The sequence below is a fragment of the Ciconia boyciana genome, chromosome 1 (genome assembly GCF_034638445.1).
Source record: "Ciconia boyciana chromosome 1, ASM3463844v1, whole genome shotgun sequence".
In the NCBI taxonomy this organism is placed as follows: domain Eukaryota; kingdom Metazoa; phylum Chordata; class Aves; order Ciconiiformes; family Ciconiidae; genus Ciconia; species Ciconia boyciana.
Genome location: NC_132934.1, coordinates 28,317,357 through 28,341,906, shown reverse-complemented (window position 1 = coordinate 28,341,906; position 24,550 = coordinate 28,317,357). Strand labels below are relative to the sequence as shown.

The 24,550-nt window shown below is 40.3% G+C and overlaps 1 protein-coding gene across 14 annotated transcripts in view; it reads left to right on the top strand.

Annotated features, from left to right (window-relative positions):
* Positions 1-17,433, top strand: part of ST7 (suppression of tumorigenicity 7) — a 162,591-nt gene extending 145,158 nt beyond the window's left edge. For 12 of the 14 annotated variants that reach the window (XM_072861390.1, XM_072861356.1, XM_072861407.1 and 9 more), the window contains 4 exons: positions 2,585-2,735; positions 7,329-7,421; positions 10,474-10,613; positions 17,148-17,433. In XM_072861390.1, coding sequence (XP_072717491.1) covers positions 2,585-2,735; positions 7,329-7,421; positions 10,474-10,613; positions 17,148-17,243 — 480 coding nt within the window. In that variant the 3' untranslated portion in view covers positions 17,244-17,433. Of the gene's footprint in view, positions 1-2,584; positions 2,736-7,328; positions 7,422-10,473; positions 10,614-17,147 lie in introns of those variants that run through there. The other 2 variants (XR_012042472.1, XR_012042471.1) reach the window with 1 other exon arrangement.
* Positions 17,434-24,550: the final 7,117 nt, after the last annotated feature.

The following is a 24,550-nucleotide window of genomic DNA, read 5'->3' as shown; positions in this document are numbered from 1 at the left end:
CCTTTGTGCATAAACCAAAAACTATTATGAGGCCCAAATGAGATTTGAGCCATCCATCAACTTTATATGTGGGTCTTCTTGAATATCACCAAACCAGGTGATGGACTTTTTGTTTGGGAAAGTAGCTGTGATAGAATAATGAGGGAGGAGTGTTTCACATTTTTGATCTGAGGAACTTTTAAAAATAGGTCTTTCCGAAACTGAGAAAAATGCAGACTGAAAAGTCAACACAACTGAGTGAGGACTAAGAATGATTTGCAAGTGTCAAGATATATCCTTCCATCTGGTATTTCCACTTGATTTGTTATTAATCGCTGATAACAAGCAGTACATAAGAATCAAAATAACATGGTTTCATCTCAATGCTCCTTGAAATAGGAAATCCTTCCTGGTTATTCTTTTCGTAGAAATAGTGACATGGTTTTGGGCTGGTTTTTTTTCCTTTGATTGAAATATTTAAATATTGAGAACTTACTTTCTCATTTCCTTTTGCAAAAAAATATGGAAATAAGAGTTATGTTCTAAATTAATAGAACAGATAGAAACCTGCAGCTCTTGCAGCTGTATTCCATTCTGCTCAACAGGTATAATGTGTGTTTTTAAAAGGGTGGCATATTCATTAGAGCAGTGAATAAGAATGTTTGCTGTATCTCTGTAAGCCTGGCAGCTCCCTCCCTCTTGTCAGCTCTTTATTCTGTTCTCTCTGTCACTCTTAATCCCCTGTCCTGCCTACTGAATTGCAGCTTCCTCCATTAATCCACCCTCTCTGCAGCACTCTCAAATTTTTCTGAAAGGCTTTAGAGAACATCCAAGTATTGTACATATTACTCCCACTGCTAATTCAGTTTCTCTTCCTTTAATAGTTACCTGCATCAGAAACACGCATGATTTCTCTTTCCTCTTTGAAGTATTTATCTGTTTCCCAGGGTTGACAGTTCTCTGCTTTGATCACGGTCTCTTCAAATCCTTTAGCTGTGTGCTAGCACCTTCCAGGCTCCTTCAGGCGAAGAAGGGGTGCCTAGCTCTAGGATGCCCTCCATTACATCATGCTATTTGTGCTCATTTCCCCTGGCCTTTCCTCTTCCTTTCCTCAAGGCTGATTTTCAATCCTCATTTATTTCTTTTGCCCTCTTTTCTCCTCTTTTCTGCACCAGCTCACACACTGAGCGGGTGCTGAAGCATGCCCTGCAGTGTCCCGTTCACAAAAGTCAGGATTTAACAGGAGCTGTGGAATGTTAACACGATCCGTGCCTCTGTTTCACCTCCGGTGTCAATTTGCCTTCTCTTGGGTGCCTGCACTGGGTTGTTGTCAGTCCCTAGGTCCTGCAGTCCTTCTCCTTCCAGAGCAAAGCAGAGACCAGTGCGTAGGCACCGGCTCAGTGAAGTGGAGGGCTGTGCACTCACTCTCTTTTTGCCAGTGATTAACCATAACTTTCCTTCGCAAACCTTGTGGTGGGCCTGATGGTCTACTGCCTGACTCACCTGCTGCCTCTTGTGTTAACTTAAAATAGTCTGGTGGGGAGAACATTTGCTCTTGGGCATCCTGGAAGAGAGCAACAGTTTCCTTATGCTGTTGAAGAGCAGTCAGCACACAGCTGGGAAATGTTACTCTTCTCGGAGGAGAACTGACAAGCAGGAGTTGATTCGGCAGCCTGTGATTTCTGTCTGTCATTCCTTTCCCTGCAAAGCATGCCAACAAGGGATGTATCTTTCCCTTCCGCTGTATCTTTCCCCTCCGCTAACTGGAATGTAGCAACATCAGCGAGGGGATAATGTCTGCTGAACTGGTAGTGGTCTAGTTCATGGGCTGGGGAAGGAGGAAAAATCACCTGTTTGAATAATGTCCAGGACCTCTGTCCTCTCCTGTGGCATGAACGCTGCGTGTATTTCATCCGCTTCTGTTATGGGGGATCCAGTAACGGGGAGAATAGCTTGTGAGTTTAGTCAGTGGTGCTTTTCCTTTTCATACCATTTTCAGGAAGTATTTCAAGTAGCAAGCTTAAACATACAATACTTTTTTTCTGGAAATCAGTTATTTGTTACATTTTGTAACTTTTTTTACTTTGTAACTTGTTGGTAGCTACTTAGGTGGCTGCCAGCCTTGCATATTCGTAGACCTAGCAACCAGTTGATGGCAATGCAGTAAACCAGCCTGTGTGCAAACTATGAGTACTGCGTGTTTCCTTATGGAAAGATGATGTGCATCAAACTGCTTAATGTCTTCTTCATTTTATTATAAGCTTTTTTTAATTAAAAAGCTCTTGTAATTAGATTCTCTTTTCTGCTTTGAGCCCTTTTTTCTGTCTCCTTTGATAAGAGAGACATCTCATTTTGAAATTCTCTATAGTCCCTCTACTACAGCTGAATAGCAGAACATTAACCATCTGTCAGCATATCTTAGTCTTTGGGAATAATTCAATAATTATCTTCAAGTGCAGTTGGTGATGTTACACATTTGATGAAACACTTGTGAGGGAAAGTACTTTAGGGAAATAGACCTTTCAGTGTGCATTGTAGAATTGCAGGCAGCTTTTTGTGTTTTTTAATACCTCTGAAATAATTGTGCTCTGCTTTTTTATTACAGTATCTACTAGAAATGAAAAGCTTAATTCTGCCCCCTGAACATATTCTGAAGAGAGGGGACAGTGAAGCAATAGCATATGCTTTCTTTCATCTTCAACACTGGAAAAGAGTAGAGGGGGCATTGAATCTCTTACACTGTACATGGGAAGGCAGTAAGTAATTCTCTTTCTTACAAAGGAGCTAATAAAATATTTTTATTGAATGTCATGAGAAAATAATAGCTTTTTGTGAAGTATGGTATGTGGGAATTTTGGAGGTCAGTTATATCCTCACCAGCATTGAAATGTTTGAAATTCAAACTGAAAATACAAATTCCATTTAATGACGAAAAAGGGTGCTGAAGTATTGGATTGTGTTTTCCATGTGACACTGAACAAAATTTCCCATCTTCTTTGTGACATATTTCCTTACTCATGAATAAGGGAATTAATATTTTACCTTCCTCATTCCAGAGTCGTAGAGATTTGTTTGTCATTATTTCAATGCTTTGATATTGGGAGATTATGAAAGTGCCTTATAAGCAGAAAAGAAACCACCACCAACAACATAAAATACTGTTTTGTTTTATACTATTCATTAATATTTAATTGACAAACTGGAGTGAGTCCAGTGGAGGACCACTAGCGTGGCTGGAACATGTGAAGTAGGAAAAGATGCTGAGCAAGCTGGTTTTATTCAACCTGGAAAAGACTTCTGGTAGGTAAAGGAAGGATCCAGGTGCTGTCTTCCTCCACCCAATGGAGAGGTAATACAGAAGACAAAGTCAAAGTCTTCTCAGAAGGGCACAGCAGAAAGACAAGAGGCAATAGACACAAGCTGCAGCAAGAGGAATTTCATTTTGGCATAAGGAAAATATTTTCAGAATGAGAGTGGTGATGCACTGGAACAGGTTGCTGGTAGGTTGTGGGATCTCCATCCCTAGAGATACTCAACTGGAGCTCAACTGGACATGGCCCTGAGCAACCAGACCTAACTTTGAAAATGTTCCTGCTTTGAGTAGGAGGTTGGAGTTGTATACTAACCTTCTAACTTAAATTATCTTATCCCATCTTTGAGATGTGCTCTTTTCAGGCTCCAGAGAATTAAAAAGTGCCATTTAGAATCAGCCTCTGTGGGCTTTTTTAATGCAGATTTTTCTTTCTGTAGTCTGGTTCCCCTTTTCTGCTCTGCTTTCTTCTGTCTCTTTTAGCCTCTCTGTATGTTAGTATAAGACTATTTTTTTTTCTCCATTTGCTGTTTTCATTTATGTTTGTTATAAAAGATACAGTTTGTCACCATGATAATTCCGACAGAGATGCACTTAATATCTCCATTGTAAAAGTGGCTGCCAGGGGGGCTGTATTAAAGGGCCTGAACTTGCCTAATTTGCAATGTAGGCTCCCTGAGGAAGCAATGGCTTTATTTCTAGGTGTATAGAACACCCTTGCTCAGTAATCCATACAATTGCTGCCTGGGGTTTGCTCTGCTGCATTGTTCTCTGTCCTACCTGCTTGCTCTTTTCCTGTCATTTTTCTCAGTCTATTATTTTCTCTGTCATAGCTTCCTTCCCAGTGGCTTATTTTCAGTGGTTTGCTTTTATGTAGTGTTTCTTCTCTTCCAGATGCTTGCAGAAGTCCTTTAGTCCAAGGCTCACCATCCCATCATTATGGAGCAGTATTTTGCAGGGAATCCTGAATAGATCTTCTTTTGCTTTCTCAGGCTGGAACATCCCTGAGAGGCTGTTTACAAGGACCAGCTTTTGGCACAGGAGACTGGCTGCCCTGCAGTCCTCCCGCCACTTAGGGAATCTAGTCATCTGTGCCTGAAAGCAGCGTAGGGCATTCCTATCCAACTACAATAACTGATTCCTCTCCTTTTTACCTCCGCGGCAATCTGAATATATACTTTATTAACTAATATTTGTATAGTAGCCTGTGAAGATGTAAATTATTATTGTTGCATAACCTCTAGAGAAACATCCATAATTCATTTTGCTCAGTGATTTCAGAGAGAGATGAACAGTGCACCAATCCTCAAGAATTTTGTTCAGATTTTGCTCACGCTTAAAGACTCCCATGGGTTTTAATGGTTTCACCAGTATCTAGTCCAATAGTCATAATTTTTGGTCCATATCTTAGTCTGGGTAATATTATTTATGGATGTAGTGAACTATTTGTGTCACTCGTGTCCTTTACTTGCAAAAGGTTTCCTTGGCATCTCTGTGCAATTGTAAGTTAAAGCCAGTGGAAACATGACAGAGAAATTAAATTTAATTAAATACTAGTTCTAACCAACAGGCTACATACAGTACATGGTCAGTTGCCCTCGCTTTCTTTCTAGGTATTTATGTACTTGCCATGTCTTTGAAGTGTACTATTCTGTCAGTGTGCTTAAATAACCACAAGTCACTTTAGTAGCTTGTATGTAGGAATTTAATGCCCACATATATACACACTATTCAGTTCTGACCTTGTGGGAATTGGGCAGAATTAAGTACATTAAGTCAGTCACTTGGGGGGTACATTTTGAATGCTTCTGAGGAGAATAAGGTCACTCCTAATTAAGACAGCATCTAGCAAAATTTATGCAGAAATGTCTTTGTGATATTTTAAACTCTGACATTCTCACAGAGTGTTTTTCCCAAATTACATTCAACAATTGAGAAAAGTGAGGTTATAAAAATAATAATCATCATCGAACTGGAATGTTGGTTGTTTCCTGCTCTGTCTTCATTTGATCAGTCAAAGTACAGTTTTATTCATAGTACAACTAAAAAAGCCTGAGTGACACCACATGAAATGTTGCTCTGGGTTTGGTCCAGGTGCTCTGTACAGAAGGTCTGTAGTTTCAAGTGTAACCAAATTTCAAAAGAATCTGAGGTGCTTGTTCATCACTGTCAGGTTCTAAACTTGTGTCATGTTTCCTATTGTTTGCATGAAGAAGAAGAACCTAAGGGTTCTCGTCGTAGCTTTTACGGCAAGCACATGGGTGAATGGCAAACTGCCTCTGTGCTACCTGAATTGATTAATGTAAAATAGGATCAGATAACACTGTAAGAGTAAGGCAGAGGGTACCTACATAAACACAAACTGATACAGATGAACCAGAGCACTTTCTTCCATGGCTGATAACATTGCTAAACGAACTGTTTTGCTGTAAATATTCCATATTTGGTCTCATGTCAAAGATGATTGTTTAAATTCAGCAAAATCTATTCAGACATTTTTCACTTGTTTTGTAAAAGCAACATCTTTACCATCCCTTTTTATTTTGATTAGAATCTTAATACTACTGTGATTTAGGGTAAGGCAGAAGAGGCTTGATTGTCTGTTTAAATATTAAGCCAAACTGGGAGGAAAAACTTGTGTTAGTGATTTTGAAGTAATGACCATTGAACATCCCTCCACATATGTTTTTGTACAGACACTTAAGGTTTTTGCATGTGAAGATCATACAAGGCTTGGATTATTGTATTTGTACTTGGCTTTTTCGGGTGCTATGGAGAGGGGGGGATTAATATTGGAAGAGCATTACAGCCCAGATTGGTTTACAATCTTTGAGGATTTCTGCCTTCTTTAGTATTGCTTTAAACATAGTAATCAAGAATAAATACACTCATACATTTGCACAAAAAATAAGCTAACATTATTTCAAATACAGCGTGCACAACTGAAAATATTGGGGTATTGTGTATTTTAAACCAATTCCTCGGTTGCCTTGTGAGCAAGAGATAATGGAGTGTTATGTGGCGGTGGGTTGTGCCTAACATCTAAAATATACAGTGCTTCTAGGACATCTGTTGAAGAAAATATTGCTTCAGTGACTGATGTTCATAGGAGTAGTGAGAATAACACATTGATGACATTTTAACAGTGAGAATAATATATAGGATAATGGAAAAGCATGCCTTGATTGCAAAGCTATAATTCAGTCAAGTATTCTGATGTTTCCATAAACCACACTCAGATGGCCTATGACATCATCACTGTTCAGATTTAGTAATCCATTTCCCTCCCTCTCTGTTATTATTTTCAGTTTTAAAAATGCATAAGTTTAAGTATTATTTAATCCATGAGCTGAAGATTTATATTGGAAACCTGACTTGATCTGCTACATTTAAAAAGAATGCATGTGAGGAACCTGGTTTTAATAACTCAGTATTAATCTTTGATTGCCAAATATAAAATGAAAGCATGACTGTGTTGGAAAACTGGTTCTCTGGGCTTGAGTCATCAGTGTTACCTGCTTTGCTGGAGTGTGATGGGAAAAAAGTAGTGTACTTCTTTCTATGCAAAACTTCTATTATGCTTGATGCACAGAGATTGCGAGTATTGGCCTGAATTCACAAGCTTGGCTGGTCATTTTTGTAGGCTGTACCTGTTACATCAGATACGCTTCTTTCCCCTGAAATTTTCAAATTCTGCACCCTAAAAGCCCAAGGCAAAATGTGTAAATTTGGCTAGGGAATTGTAAGTACAATGGGCTCTGATCATGGAAACATTTATGTATGTACTTGTAGTGTGGTCTCACTTGACGCTCATGAACCTTCTCCCAAGAATAAAAATAAACATAAGTGTTTGCAGGATTAAAAGCTAAGTGCAGATTTATATTTTGGCATTTCATGAAACAATTTATATGCTATTTGCAACCAAATATAAATGTCATGTTTTGTCTATGTTTGTTTTTCAAAACTGTAAATATAGTTAAGTATGTCCAGTGACTGCCACACTCACAGTAACTTGTGCACGGTATTGTTTTCTTTTCAGCTTTCAGAATGATCCCCTATCCACTGGAAAAAGGACATCTTTTCTACCCTTACCCTATTTGTACAGAAACTGCAGATAGAGAACTACTACCATGTACGTTCAACTTTTCTCTTCTTATCGTTGACATCAAAGAATCGTTTACCTAAGTCTTGCAGCACTGCTCTCCATTGATGATGCCTTTTAAATTGAATACACTAAATTAGAATAATCGGGTTGACAGTGAGTCTCTGGAGCTCCCTTGATGAGAGGCAGCTCCTAGCCATAGTTCATAACCACTAGCTATCTTTATTGTTGTTGACAGTGTAGGGACAGGGAGAGAGATTACTGAAGAGATATTAATCAGTTAGATCTTGCTGTTCTCTCTTGCCAAGACACTGGAAAAGACGTCTGATCTTTCCTCTAGGGTAACATCCTATCAAACCAAAAGCACAGTGGCACAGCCTTGTTCGTCTTTTGTAGACATAGTAGCTACTAAAATTCCAAGGCAAGATCAAACCTGCTTGAGGACGGCTGGATCATTAACACAGCTGTTATTCTGACAGGTTATGCTGATGTTTTCTGAAAAGCAGTCTTAAGTAGCAAGAACGGGTTTTCTTCATGTAATGCAGTGTGTGCTATTATGAAGAGATTGATGTGAAATTACCTGTCATCTATTATATATGTTTATGGCATGTATTAACAAAGTGCCAACAGTGTTCCCAGTGCTCTGCAAAATACAGATATAAAGACAGATCCAGCCCTTGGGAAGCTTTACAGCCCAAGATAATGGGACTTCTTGCAGTGCATGCAGTGAAGCACAAGAATGTAGACGAAGAGCCGAAGCAGCAGATCTTGCAAACAGTTATGTTTCTTTCCCACATGTTTTCTCCCTGAAGTCAGTGGGACTTGATGCGAGCACAAGTGGAACACACACAAGTGCGGAGGGTTTTGCAGGGTCAGGGCAGAGGAGGCAAATACAAATTGATCCAAGGAAGGAGATTCTTCTCTCACCTTCTCTATCCTGAAGAAGGAATAAAGATAAATCTGTTCTGGAAAAAGTAAAATGTAACCTGCTTCTGCTGTGAAGGCTGGTTTTGAGGGCATTTGCACTCTTGGTAGTCTTTCATTCAGAACCTCTCTGGTTTGGGCTGAAAAATGTGTTGCCACTTTTTATAAGCCCGTGTGAGTAAACATTAGGTGAGAATAATACAGCAAAAATCCACTCATTGCGAGTCTCTCCTTCACAGTACATTCTCGCTGATATTACACAGAAATCCTTGGCAACTGACGATATCTCCCCACCCCATTATAATCACCCTAATTATAACAACACCTCTTAGAGTGCTCTGCTTGCTTTACTCAGAGGGATGCTGAGCTGGGGAGGGTGGAGTGCCAGGAGATTTAGGAGTGACAAAGTCATGCAGAATAGCTCAGTGTTCTCCTTTTAGATGCAACACTAATCGTTCTTGTCAAATTTAGAAGCGAGGGACTCTTTAACAGCATATGCAGACAGTCATGTTCTGCTCTGGCAGTTATGGGAAATGCCTTTCACTGCAAAATCTCTTGGGTTTGAGTAGGGAAGGGTTTAACATATCATGACAGACACAGGTCGGTTAAAGAGGTTTTGCATACCTGTCCACACCCTTTAATTGCATGTGTTTTAAAGGAGAGTCAGCTGGAATTATATCAGAACACTAAGATCTGATTGATATTTTTAATTTGGATAGCCTATCACAAAACTTTTGCCATGACTGCATAACAGACCGGAACAAGAAGTTTGAGCCTGTGTCAAAAGCAAGCGCTAAAAACTGAGCGCAAGAAATCTTAGACTTATAAAGTCCATGATCTGGTATTTCCCGATCTCTAAATTTAATTTAAATCAAAGAGAAGTTGCAAATTATCTGTGTTTTTCTTTTTAAATTGAATGAATTAGCAGACCCAAAAATCATACATATTTTTAGTTTACAATATTTTAATTTAAACTCTATGAATTCTTGCTGTTGATTTTGAAAACCACTCCACTCCGGATGAATGCAATCAAGGATATTGTCCTGTCACGTTGCTGGATTACTCTATGCTTATGTTGTCTGCAAGTATGATGAGATGAAAGCTGGTCACTGAAGCAAAGAAAGTAGGCAAAATGAAGAGTAATGTTTTGTGTGTATAAATAGTCATAGGATTTGAGTATATGGGAAGCCTTGAGGTTGGTCCTGTATGAGAAAACATGTTTCAAAGTTTGCATTTATTGTGACTGAATGAGTGAAGCAGACAGATAAGAGTTCACCAGACCTTTTGCCAACCCAGCCAAATTTTCACCTTGAATCTGAGCCGCCATAAAAATTTAAGGATATGTTCTTCCACTAAAACACTCATTATCTTCTTCTGACCCTTTTAGCCTTCTCAGTGCTGCTTTCTCCAAAGCCCAGTGAGCGATTTTTTTATACCAGAGTCTAGGAAATTTCTGTATTCCTTTTAGTGTATGCTAACAAACACCTTAAAAATTCACTATGAATTTAAATTTCAGGTTTTAACACTTTAAAAAGTTGTTGTATTGTTGTAAGTATACCGAGAATCCTGAAAATCTGAATTTAAGATACATGTTTATATGTCCTACTTTTAGGATAACTTTTCTTGGTTCTGCAGTTTAAACCCTCAGAATTTACTGTTACAAAGGCTGTAGTTTTACGGCCTACTTAAACCGATCTACAACATGCTTCTGCAAGGTTGGTCTCACTGCTGCTCCCAGGTGCATGTTTCTGCACTTTCTGTGTATCAGCATTAGCAAACATGCAGCCATGTGGCTAGTCAATGACCTGCATAAAAAAAACTGGGTGTTTTAGTTGTAGGTTAGTTTTCTGGGGTTAGTTGTTGCCCAGCTACATTATAGTTAGTGCTGACACAAGGAAGGCAAAAGTAACAGGTACATAGGAGCAGAGTAAGCCAGAAATATGATCTTTAGATGAGAATTACTTGGCAGTGAGATGACTGACACAACAATAACGTTGACCTTAGATGTTTCAGACCTTCTATGTGTTTCTTCCTTCAAAAATGTCTTTGGGTGTTTCTGGCTGTTTAAACCACATAAAAATGTTGGTTTGGTTTTGGTTGGGCTTTTTTTTTTTTTTTTATGTATAATGCATTCCCCTTCCCATCTTTTTTTCTACAGCATTTCATGAAGTTTCAGTTTACCCCAAGAAAGAGCTTCCCTTCTTCATCCTCTTCACTGCTGGACTATGTTCTTTCACAGCCATGCTAGCCCTCCTGACACATCAGTTCCCAGAGCTTATGGGGGTCTTCGCAAAAGCTGTGAGTATTCTCTGCTACTGCTCTCTTCTGGTAAATAAAGACACAGATGCAGGAAGAGTTGAGCTAAATATTGCTGGATATTAAATATCTGCATATTCAGTAGTATAAATAAAACATCAAGAGATGTCTGAGGAGGGGGACACTTGAACAACTGTTAAGGGAGCTAATCAGTAAAACACACTACTGGCTGTCTTCTCTGGTTTATATGGCTCTTTTGTTAGGCTAGATCTCTTCCAATTTTTGCCAAAAATAAACTAATAATACAGAACCCCTCTATTTTGTGTAGAGCCATAATGACTGTGCTGTGCTTTCCAGTGCAATAGAAACTACTAGTATGAGCAGAAATGGAGTGTACTGTTAACCAGGGCAAATTTCTGCATTCTTTCCCCAAACTGCCATGAAGGAAGTAGTCTCAATATTTCCTTCATAGCTTTTCTTAACTACATCCAGGGAAGTCTCTGCTAATTCTGCTTTTTTAATCCACCAAGGATTAATAATTTTTGGAGGATGAGGGGGAAGGGCCATGAATTATGCTAACACACGCTTTTTTCTTTGCACAACCAAGAACATCACTGCTCCAGAGTGCTAGGATATGAAAAATCCACTTACAGAAAAGTTCTAGGATAATTTAAAAAGCTGTCTCCTTTTCCAAGAAATACTGAATATCCTCTGTTGTAATACATTTTCTCAAATATATTTGTATCTCTTGTAGGTCTTGTGTTTCCAAAATAGCCTCCTGGCCTTGTTTTTAATGTCTTTGGTGCTTTTGATCTGGAGAGCATAGGGGGTGGGGTGGAGGAGGCAAGGCTGAAAGGCTTAACAAATTCCAGATTGTAAGTACTTTGCAAACTCCTTTGCAAATCGTGAGAGACTCCCTTTGCAGGTCAACCCGGTCTTCTACCACCCAGGTTTGTGAGTGATAGATGTCTGGTACAACAGTTCTTGCATCAAGAATTTTCTTTCATTAGCTCTAGAAGACAGAAAATAAGATTAGCTGTAGCAGAAGATACCACTTCTATCAGCAAAAAGTGCTGAAACATACCTGAAATATTATTACTTTCTCTTGTTTCTTGAGTGTATATGTAGGCATTTGGTGGACAATAAGTGTGTAACTCAGGCATATGATCTCAAACTTCTTTGTAAAGCTTATTTTGTGTTTTTTTCCTTAAGTCATTGAAATGCATGACCCCTTGTTTGGAGACTCTTTCAATGTAATCTGAAGTTTTCTGATACTGTCAGTTAATGACCCCAAATCTGTCCCTGTTAGCCTTGTTCCTGTGCTTGTCAGTCTTGTATCCTGAACAAAGAATATATCTCAAGCTGGCAGCATGATGAGATTTTGTACCTAGTGCTCCTGCTACAGGCAGTGAGCTACTGGAATTGGAGAAAATTGGTAGCATGTTTGCGTGGGCTTAACTCGCCTGGCTTTGGTTGCTGAGTGCAATCAAACAGAGATATCAGGAGTTACACTGGTGGTGTGTTAGCAGTTGTTTCTCCATGGTTTGGAGCTTGCAGGTTCCAAAGCCATTTGGGGAGCAGAGTCAGACCAGAAGGATCTATTTCCCTGGTGTGTAAGAGCAGCTGCCATTGGTGTTAGTAGAATAGATATCTTAAGACTCTGTATGTGGTTATTAAGTTCTGCATATCGGAGCAGGTAAAGTTCCTAGTTAGTAAAATAAGCACAGACAAATAGAACTGACATGTGGGCTGCGTTACATGCATAAAGTTGACAAGGTTACTCAAGATCTCTGAACCTGTATGGATGCAGTTAGTATGTCAGTTAACATGTACTGTGACTTGTTTTAGCTATATCTTAATCTTCGTAAACCACCACACGCAGCAGCTGAGTTTTTGTTACACATGGCAAGGGCAGAATTTAAGTCTGTGACATTCATTTAGTAGCTCGTAGAAAGGTTTTGATTCAGAAGGCTCATTTTGTTGTCTCCTCTGGGAAAAGTAGCCCATGTGTATGAGACTGAAGAAAATCATGGTAGACATCTCTTCATAATGCAGCTATATCAGAACAGAATAGAAGAGGTTGGCCAGCCCTGGCTCTTCCTTTTCAGTTTTAGGGAAGATTGTTTCATAAGTAACTAATTTCATAAACAGCTAAAAGATGAATGTGCTGACTGTTGCTGTGGTTATGTGCATTGAATTACCTATTCCTGTGTGGTTGATACTCATTGTGATATGGTACATTACCCTGTGAAACTGTGCACATATGCTTTAATTTTAATAGGTCGAAATTATTCCTTCTGTTATGCCTGCCAATCCCAAAAGCACTGCACAGATGTAATATCACCATCATGGCCCAGGCTTCTGTTACTGCAAATTGATATATACCATATTTCACAAAAACTGAATAGGTTAGCATGATTGGGTGTTGGGAACTGGCTTTGACCTGTCCTCCAGGCAGCATCTTCATGCACCTTTTCCATAGCCCATTAACCCAGACACTGGGTTCTTCAAGGCAGAAAAAGCCCTTGAATGCCGAGGACCTTTTCCACGTGTGAGACTGCCAAAGGTGGCCTTGCCACCGTGACAGTCCCTTAGGGCAGCCCACGTTCCCCCACTGGATGCAGAAGTAAAAGGTATTTTAAAGCTACTTTCCTCTTCTGGGAGGTTCAACATAGGACAGAATTCACCAAACTTCATCAGTGCGCCCATGTTTTAGAGCCAGAACCACCTCTGAATGCTGCCTGCCAGTTCAGCAGCAAGTTTAGATATTCCCAACTGCATCCAGCCAATTCTGTAATGTACCTGGAAGTAAGCTTGACTCTTCCCATAATGAAACTGGAAGAATCCAGTTCTTTGATTGCTTTGTCAGACTGAATATAAGTAACTTTAAAATTACAGTAGATGTTAGCATTTTTACTTGGTTAGGGAGAAGCATGTTCATAGCTTGTGGTTTTGATTTTTGCTGGGCTTTCTAACAAAAGGCTTTTGGAGGTCACTTAAGATATGAATACAAGCAGAACAAATTTCTGATTGCATGGGTTGGAGAAAATTGTCAGCACAGTGTAGGTATTATTAAATTTCTTTCATTGTCATGCAGAAGTATAACAGTATCTGGGAAATTGTTAAAAATATGTAAGTGCAGGTCCTTTCATAACATGGTAGCAATAAGAATGTATCTTAAATAAAATTGAGAGTTGTATTAACAAGGGAGTCGCTATATAATTCAAGTCAACAGCCATGTCTAAAAGTGTAGTGCCTACTTAGTTTTTTAAAATCAGTGAAACTTCAGAAAGACTAATTTTTCTCTGATTTGATTCCTTTGTCTGAGATCACTGACATGGTCTGTTTCAATATTTCCTGTATGATGGGTGAGACCTCAGTTCAGCTAGCGGATTTGCCCAGGGAGATATTTCATCTGCTTGGACTTCTGCAGACTCTGAGGTCAGGAACATGTAGATCAGATCACAGGGACTGAGCAATAAATAGTCAGTTCCTCCATGTAAACACCAGCTACGCAGTGGAAAAGCTTAAAAAGATACTTTTGCTTATCTGTTTTAATCAAATGGTGCTATTCAGAAAGTGCACCCAGAAAGCTACTTTCTGCCAGCTTTGAAATAGCCAGGTTGATAGTTTTCTTTTAAAACACAAAATAATAATGGCAAACCTTTTACAGTTCTCCCATCACCAGTTCTGCCACCCTAAATTCTTACTTTACTGCTGGTGCTGTTTTTTCTGTTTTGTGTGGAAAAAAACAGTCAGTGTCAAAAGAAAAAGAAAAAAAAAAAAAAAAAAACTTAAAAAAACAAAACATATCATGCAGACTAAGCCCACCTGGGTGCTACCATGTGGCAAACAAGCCAGATAGGCATCTGCCAGTGGTGTCTGAGGACAGGAACACCAGGAGCTTTCCAAGGGCCAGATAGCCCCAGCACAGATGTTGCTTACATGGGCTTATACAAGAGAGTAGGTGACATCCTGAACCTCTTGCTGTCAGCAGAGGTTTTGCTTGGACTTCAGTGAGGCCAGGCTTTGGTATCCATGAATGTAAATGTATTTTGTAGACCAACTAATTTTCCAGGTGGAGGAAAAACTTGGCTCATTTTAAGCTACAGATACTCTGCTGAGTTTGTTATAGGATACAGTCAAGTACTTCAGCAACAAAATTCCTATGAATTGCAGTAAAACTTACTGTCAGGCAAATTACTCTGGTTTCATTGATTTAACAAGTATGTAATTTGCACTGGTTACAAAGCTGAATTTTATCCAAGTAGATGTGATGGTGCAAGCCTACCACATAGATCAAGTGCTACTCAAAGAGCAGAAGATATCCTCAAGTGAGCCTTTTGCATTTGGCAAAATTAAAGGGACATATTTATTTAAACAGTTCACAGCTTAACCAGAGGGAATGCTTCTACTTGGCCTAAGCCACTTGGAATAGTAATAGCAAACGCTAAGATTAGGTAAGCCAGTGTTACATTAATTCAGCTGTGATTCACATTATACAGCTTGACCTTTAGCACTACAACTGAAATACTCTGTTCAGCTTCAGTAAGAACAAGTTTTTTCTTTGACCTGTGCTTATGACAAAATCTCATTACCGGTGATGCTGTTACCTGGTTTTCCCAAGGTATGCACAAGTTGTCCATGATGTAGTGTCTGTATTGTACGCAAACATGTCCAAGAGGGAAAAAAGGAATTCGAATGCTTACTATTGCCTTTAAAATGCATAAGCATCATAAACATCATACATTTTTACCGTCAAACTCTGCACAGAGCCCATTTTGGTAAACAGTGAAACTGTTTGCAGATATTTTCTTGCTTGATACCATGAAATGGTTATAATCTCTGGCTGTTGGATATTGAAATTTGGAAATGTTTTAAATACATTTGCCATATATAGCTGTGTTTCAGCAGCACACAGACCTGTAACAATTTTTGAAATTGCATTTTTCACACTTAACTTTAGGTACTTAGGAGCCTAAGTTAGAGAGCAAGGACAAATCTGTATTAAGTAATAAAATATTGTTTTTTCTGTGGCTCCAAAGGCAAGTGCCACATCACAGTTCACCTCTGTACCTCTAACCTCTCCTCCCTTCAAAGGCAGGATGGCCCTGTCCTTGCTGGCTGCTGGGAACTGTCCCTGCCGTGTGCTATCCCCAAACTCTGCCTGGGCTTTGTTGAGGAGATACTAACTGGCACAGGCCAGAACTGTGTCAGGAGCTGTGCTAGCAGTTCAGGAGTGTGGCTGGGGCAGGCCAGCACCCCGCACTGTGCCACAGTCCTCCTTGCTTTACAGGAGAAGACAGAGCCCAACCAGCCCAGCTCTCTCTGCAGCTGGGGGTAGAGAAGGAAGAGACAATTTCAAAGGGCAGTTCTGGTCCTGGGATGGGTAGAATTACTCTCTGGAAGTGCTTAGTTCTCTTCAGTGACTGCAAGGGGACCAGACCCCCACGTCTGCATCCTTTAAGTGCCTAAAGGTATATGGGACAAATTCCGAACATGAAAAGGGATGTAAGTGTGTTTATATATAAAGTCTGATGCTCTCTGTCAGGAGAGAGAGTTATTTTGGGCAAAAAGAGAACGCATCCAGCATCAGATTTGCTTTAATACTGACCTCCCAAGCAGGCTTAATATACACATCAGTGCAGTAAGTGGAGTTTATATGTTTTGTGCTGACTGCAGAGCAGTAACTGAAACACAAACCTCTTGCAGCTCTTTGCCAATCAGTTCCAAACAGAACTCTTTATTTTTAGTGAAGTCACATCAGCCTAAATGGTTAGAAGCCAGAGGGTTCACAGTCTTGAGGTGGCTGGCTTTGCATATTATTGTACTCTCTCATACACATATAGGGCTCCAACATAGCTGTATGTAATGTGTACAGTTTAATTGCAATTAATGTAAAGCACAGTTAATATGTATTTCCCAAAATTTTGGGAGTGCTTTGAGTACCTGAGTTCTGAGACACGTAGCTGGCAGTGGTTTTTTTCTTATGACCAAATCGTCTCTATTCGCTTGGTTTTTGTCACATATGCCTGTCCTAACATTAATATATTTAGACCTCTTTCAACATTGCCGACTGTGTTTTGTAATAGAGGGAGGATATTAAGATAAATTCCAGTTAATGATGCCTCAGTGTATACAGCAGATCTATAGATAACGCGGAACCATTTTAACCCTGAATCTAAAGACACGCTTTTTGTCTCTGAGAGGTGGTCTGACAGATTCTGCCCTTATGAAAAGGCCTCTCTTTCCCTTCAGTAGGTTTTGGTTTGAGCTTTTAGTGGCTTCAGTGTGAGCCTGAATCTAGGATGTGAAATGTGTGAAAACTTTTGTAGTTCATCAGTTTGATCTTCATAAAAATGGGGCTCTGTCTTTCTTTACTGCAAAATCCAAAAATCTGTCTATATGCAAGACTCAGAATTTGGCAGAAAGTCTTTATATGTGAATTACATTATTTTTATGATGCTGGAGGATTTTACACAGGAACGCAGCAAGAGTTTCTTGTCTTATTGGATGGCTTTCTCTCTCTCTCTTCTCCTGGATTTTGATCTGAATGTGTATCTGATTTCTTTGCAGTTTCTCAGCACCCTCTTTGCCCCTTTAAATTTTGTGATGGAAAAAGTAGAAAGTATCCTGCCCTCCAGTCTGTGGCACCAGCTGACGAGGATCTGAGGGAGCACGCCCACTGACTGACTGCCATGACATCTTCTGTGCCAACTTTTTGTTGACCACAAGAAAGCATGATAAAAAAGGGAAGCAGTTCTAAGACTTAAAAACTCTTCATGGATTGTCTGTTCTCATATAAAAACTGTTTTGTTGTACAAAATACATTGATGTTAGGTTCTATTATATTTTGCCTTCAGAAAAGAAAAACTTAAAAATAAACTTTTGTGTATTGCAGCATTGCTGTCTTTTGGCTGCTTCTTCAAAGCTCAGATTCTACTTTGTCTTCTTAAACGTGTGGTGTATCAGCTTCACCACAGCTAGGGCTTGGCTTTCTGTTCAGTTAATGAAAAAACACTAATAACTTTACAATTAAGCGACGGTATCGCTGCCTTTTCTTACAAAGTTCAATTAGGGTGAAGCCCTTACCAGTAGAGACAGTCTAGAGGAGGCTTCTAGACAGTTAAAGCTCTTGCTTAAAAGCAGCTTTAAGCTCTCCAGGCAGTTTGGATGGCACATTGGGCTTCTGATTCCCATCCCTGCACAGAGGTGAGTTTTATCCTCATTTGAAAAAAGGCCACATACTTTACAGATTTTCTTCACACCGTTGTTATTTCAAGTACCTCCAGAAGCTCCATGCTTTTGTTCTCTGTCTACAGAACAAAGCATAAGTAATGGCAGACAATTGAAGACAAATTTACCTGTAGCGAGTGATCGTTGCATTCATGCTGTTATATATTTCTTGCTGAGTTTTTATTGCATTACTAGTACTTTTCAAGTATGAAAAAGCAGGTAATTTTTCCTGTACAGATTAAACATCAGCATTATAAACTGTTGCTTGAGACCAAAAGCTCATTAGCACAATTGGTGTTAGTTCATGCACAATTAATAAGAGAGGTTGGTGTTTTGTCATTAGTGCTTACCTCAGGAAATCTTATCCTTGTGCTGTGAGAGGTTTAGAAAAAGTATTCGTTTATAACTTAGCCACTGTAGATGGAAACTTCCTGCAGACACCTCTGCTAATGCACGAGGCCAGCTCTAAGATCAAGAATTTGATCTGGAAGTTGAAGCAAGTAGTCCTGTCTGTCAAGAATTGAAAGTGCAGCCTTATAGATGCCTCAAGGATTTTTTTTTTTTCAATTCCTCTTCCAGCTAAGGAAGCATAAACCCGATGCAGTGGATCAAAAATGCCACTTTGCCAGTTCAACTTGCTATTCTTCTAAAAATGCTGAGCGGCTTGAGGGACTGTGATCACCAGCAGATAAGTTTGTTTATCAATGAGGAAATGAGTGAGCAAAGACAAAACTCCCATTATTGGAGTTGGTATAAAAGGAAAGCGTTTCTTAACGGCAGGAGATGCATTACATTATTTTTTGCCCTCTTGATCACAGATACGCTAGTCTACATAGAAGAAAGATTTTTGTCCAGGTGAGCAATGGTACTGCATTAAAGTAAACACTGCTGTGCTATGAGGAAAAAAGACAGCCCCACACCAGGAGAAATTAACTGTAAGAATGAGACCTGAGGGAGGACGTAGAAGGTCAGAGAGCCCCATGGCTAAATGTTAAAACTGGTGAGGTGTGTTGCTGTTGGGGATTTCCATACAGACGTTTCATCTCTGGCCATTATTTCTGCATAACAGTTCACTGTAATGTTGAAATTATGTATGGCTTACATTTAATGTGGGATGTGGCATAAGATTAGAGGTAGCGGATTGCTAGTGGACAGCATGAGGAAGTGTGAAATGGGCCAAAATTTGTTTTCTTGGCTTTGCATCTGAATTGCTAGGACAGCCACAGAGACCAGCTTTACAGCAGGTGCTCCTGTGTATCTCTAGCTGTAAAACTAAGGATAATGTTATTTGTTTGTTTGCCTCACAGCAGCGCTGTCAGAATTATTTAAGGTTGGCAAAAAATCAGAAGGTTCAGGCATAGTCAGCTCTTGCTGTCCTGTGCTGGTTTGTGTCACTTATTCCCAGACACCTCAAAAACCTTTCAAAGTTCATTTATATGTGCCCTACATTTCAAAAGAACAAATTGGTGTGATTAACAGTCCTAATAGGTAAAGGTGTTTGCATATCAGTGTATATCTAGCTATATACAAATGTCCATGTTTGTCAGAAACTAAGGTAGTAGTTTGGCTTCTGTTAGAAGAGGTAATGATGTGAATTATGATCTTTTGGGGAATTATTATCTGTAATAATCTGATAAAAAGGAGTGCTTAACTCCTAGAAGAATCAGATCCTTCCCTTGAACTACGGGGAACTTTTGGGAACTCAAAAATATCTTTATACAATTCTATTTCTACTATTTCTAGTATCCATCTCCCTTATAAGCTGTAATGAGCCGTGGATTTTATCTAGAAAATCTCTTTAGCTTTAATTATAATTCTAGGCATCTGGGAGACTAGGCAAGTCAGACAAAAGGATTTTCTTTTTCATCGGGCAGAGCTTGTTGCCTTAGGCTTTTCTGCCTCTGACATGTTTCCTGTGAAGTTCAGCATGGCTTAGATCAAAAGGCGAACACAGCCCATGATTAGAATGATGGAAAGCCTCTGGCTTAGTGCGGAGATGAGCCTTTTGGAAATCTGGTTCAGATAATAACTCATCCGAATCTTCGGTTTGCAGATTTATGGAGGGGGGGCTTTTAAGCTCCAAATGTTCACAATTCCTGTTTTTTTCTTTAAAGACAACCTAGTACAATTTGTATGCACGCTATCTCTTTACACTGTAACCTGCATAGAACAAAAAATGAGAGAAGTGTCAGGTAAGTCAAGCTGGCCACCTTCTGGCCCTCCCAGAGTTGGGTGAGTGCTGCACCTAGGGGAAGGCTGTTGTTTTCTCTGGTTGTTAATAGTTTGCTGTGATTTGGCGTGAACACCGAATACACAGACTCTGATTTTTTCAGTGGGATAGCACAGAATTTCTTACCCCAGTAGAAAGGAGGAAAAAATATCAGGAGTTTTTCTATGTTGCAGAAATCTACAGAAGGTAAACATCCAAAGGAAGCTGCACCCCTCACACACCCCCCTCATACCTGCTGTGCCTGTCACCACACGGAGGGCTTGAAAAATCTCAGCCGCTCTAGTTAAGGCATAGTGTGCAAGGTAGCCCCAGCCCTGCGTGCCACCCAGCTTCCTGCAGGGCTCCTGCCCAGTTCCCACTGCCAAGGGAGCAGGGAGGCACCCCTGGAACAATGGAGGAGGAGCAGTCAATATATTGATTCATATACGTTTGCTTCTTTCACACAAGAGAAGGCCTTACATTATGAAGTCACATCCATTTAATCAGGCAAATGAGCTGTTATACAAAAAAACACCCCCACTTTTGTGATTACAGCCCATGAACTGCTGCTGTCTTTCAGATGATAATACAAGTTCATTTGTGTCATTTGAAGTGGCAGGAGAAACCTGCAGGCTCTTATATGTGACCACAAAACCACCTCTGCCCTCACAGGTGGCCACCACCTGCACATGAAGGCTGTAGCCCTTCCTAAGAGTGTGGGGCAAAACCCACGGCGGTGAGCAAGCGTCTGCTTTGTGCTGCCACACTGGATTAAGAGTTTTATTTTTTCCTGGTGAAAGCACCCTCCCCAGCCCAAAAGCTGCATGACCTTCACTAATCCCCAGTAAAACGTTCATTTCATGCAAGAGGCTGGGCACGAAGCCTGCAGGCAGGGACCGCCGGCTGCTTGCCGAATGCAGGTGTGATTTGGGCATCCAGGCTGGATGCCCTTCAGCAGCTGTGCAGCACAGTACCAGAAATGCGGTATTTTATTGCTAATTCACATCTGCAAAGAAAGTTACACAGGGGTGGGTGGAGAAGGTGAGATGCATGAATTGGGTTTAGATAGTTTTGCAGGAAAAAAAGAAGCAACACAACAATCTCCCAAGCTAAAATACCCACGTGCCCTAACGTACACCACCATTCCCAAAACTTATTCCCCATTTTCCATGCGGTAAAAGAAAATTACGTTTTTTTTCATGAGATTTCTCCTAAAACAGCTCAACACACTTTTTAGGGTTAAGTTTGTTAAGAAAAGAAAACAGTGGGGAGGGAGCAAGCCCAAAAAGCTTGGCAGGCTAACAGCATTTCAGAGCACTGCTAGATTCTGATTTCATGCAGCAACAGTAAAGGGAACTCCCTCAAGAAAATTGGACTGCATATTTAAAAAAAAAATAATAATCCTACAACCTTTTGCCTCAGCTAACATTATTCTGATGCTGAAGCGTCTACCTAGGGACAGCTGTTTCCTCTTCATGACTAAATACATGAATAAATTTACTCCGTAGAACAAAATATAGGATTATTTCATTTGCCTTGCCCGATTTCTGTTTCTTCTTTTTTTTCCCCTTTTGTTTTCTTTATTTGATTAGCTGAAGGTGGAGGAGGTGCCTTTCCTAGCAGTACTTACACCTCTGAGCGTCTTTTCCCACTAAAAAACAGCAAAAGCTCCCGAGAGTCCTTTCTTCATGGAAGAGGCAGCAGAAATGCTTACAGCTGTAAGAAGCCTACCTTGAGCTCTCTTCTTTAAAAAAAAAAATCATAAATACAGCAAAAACTTTAATCAAATAATTGGCCAGCTCAGCTGTTACACATTTGTTGTGCTGCAAATTATTCTGTTTTTTCTCTGGTGAAGTGGGTTTGGTGGGGGGATTGCATTGCAGCTTATTAATATGGCAGTCGTGTGGAGTATAAAACTCAGCCTGTTGTGCACCTTTGGTGGGCCCACTGCTAAACGGGGCGGGGGATCTGGTGACAAAGGACACCAAAAAGGCCAAGGTACTCAATGCCACCATCTTCCTGGTCTTACTGGTAAGACCAGCCTTCAGGAACCACAGGCCCTGGAGACCAGGGGGAAGTCTGGAGCGAGAAGACATACCTTGGTGGAGGAGGAGGACCAGGTTGGGGAATGAAAGTTTCACCTTTAATACAATGACCCCAAAACACTTTACCTAGGACTGCAGAATTCAGGTGGGTTTGTTTTCTGGTGTATTAACCAAATGATGGAGTTGAGTTAAGAAGCGATCTGATTTCATTACCTTTTATTCGACTTCCTAGAACAAGTTCCCTTGTAAGAATGAGGCTTCCTTTTTTCCACAACATGGAAATATTTTCTGCATTATTACATGGTGAATTTGTAGACTGCTCAAAGGGTCCCTGAATCTTTCAAAACACCTGGTACAAAAAAATTTTAAAATATACTGCCTTTAAGTTCTTTAAGTTTAAGGCTTAAAATGGGATATTACTCAGGTTGTGAACTACATGTGAATTTAATTTCACAACGAAATCCTAATAAAAATTCTCCTCGGGGCTCACCTTTAAGTACAATTAGGTGTGAAATTTTCCTTATCCAGCCCAGAGCCAGAATTGCCAGCAGTAATGAGGCCAACAGTATAACCACTGAACTGAATGTGTATACATATATACGCACTGACTGCATGTGCGTAATGCAGACGCTGTACACTAAGACGCTGACAGAGCTGTTCCCACCAGCAGTTGGTTTATACCCAGAAGCGTGATTAGTCTTACTTCTAGCCATGATCATTACATTAATGCCATGTACAGTAACTGAAACATTATCTTATTGTCCAAATAAATACCTTTCTGGATTCTCCTAATCTTTTAATGCCAGCTGTGCCTTCTGGAGATGACTTGCCCATTTTAATGACACAAACTTTTTCCAAAGTCTTTCAGATGTAAATGACTGCTCTCTCAAGACCATTGAATGCAAAAAATCCGTTATTTTAAAATATTCTTTTTAAAAAAAAACCATAACCAGAGTACGCACTTTGTTGCCACGGTATGCTACTTGTATATTACTTTTTAATGCACTGTTTGTACCTGCTAAGGGTCCTCCAGTCTTTTTCATTTTCATATGGAAATTTTACCTGCATATACAACATGTTCTGTCACCCATTCAGCCTCCTTTTCCTACATTATTTTTTCATTACCTTGCCTGTCTCTGCACTTCATGGGTGCTTTTCCAGAGCCTTATTAGACTTATCAGCACAGGCCCCATCTTTCGTCTTGCCTCATTTGCTGGTCTCTGCTCCAAGAAGAGATGGCTGGTGCCCCTCTTACCCAGCTCCTCTCCAGTGAGGCTGCAATTTCTGGGCATCGTGAGCCTGCGCAACTTTCCAGCACTTTGTTGTTTTGTGCTGATCCCTGCCCAGCATATGGACCTGGCACAACCTGTAACTGCCTCCATCAGAGGCCAATGCACCCTTAATCATAGCGTAAGTTTTTGCGGAAAGTATTCAGTGAAAAATCTCATTTGGAAGTCCCCATCTGAATGGAAAGTAGCATTCTCAACACATTTAATAGATTTATTAAATTTAAAAGAACATAGAAGTTGATAGATTCTTTAGAAACCCAGTCATTACTGAGACAAGGTATTTCCTTCTCCATCAGCTTTCTGCAAACATTTTTCTGCTTATTCAGTAAGTGAAAAATAGGAAACCTTATCCTCAGGTAGTTGAGTGTCCTATATCCAGCTCTCACTAGGCTGAGAAACAAATCTCTTCTCTTCAGTCCTTCAGAACACAAAAAAACTCAGCAGTTAATATTAATGATCCTTTAAAAGCTTTTAAGGCAAGTTTTCACAAATATATAACTAAGACATTTGCTTTGACTCTTTAATAGTTTATGAAAATGTTGTGGTTGAATACATCTCCCGCAGTTCCCTTTGCTTTTTGCTGTGGGCCAATTTCTGCCCCACAGGAAGCCGCAGCATGGTAACAGTGGCCGGGGTAGCCTCAGGTGGCCACGTCACTGCAATCTCCAGTCCACTGGGCACGGACAAACACCCCTCCGGTAAAGCCTTTCACCCAACCTGGCCACAAATTTTCTCTCACGCGGGATTCACCAACCGGTGCTCAAACTCCCAAGCACTTCAGTATCCAGGGCACGACTGTGGCCAGCACAAGATCCTTTGGAAGATGCTCAAGCAAGCTCAGCGCATGCAGTTGGTCGTGGTGGTCTTGTACGAAATGGCCCATCTTTGTGTCTTGCTGTGTTCCTGATGGCAGGAATGAATTGCCAGGAGGAGTCCAGAGGAGAGTTGCGTTGGAAGAGTCCTGGCAGAAGTACGTCCTTCCAGAGCTGCATCAGTTTATGCACAGACAACTCCGCGACAACACTGTCATGCAGAAATGGGAAGTAAATGCTGCAGAGTTTGTATTAATTATTCAGCAGCTTCTGTGCAATGAAAGACAAAGGCAAAACGGGCGTAAAAGTAGAGAAGACCTCGGACACATTCCCTGCACGGACCAGGAAGGGCAAAGGCTGTGGTCCTCAAGCATCAGTAGCCTGTGCA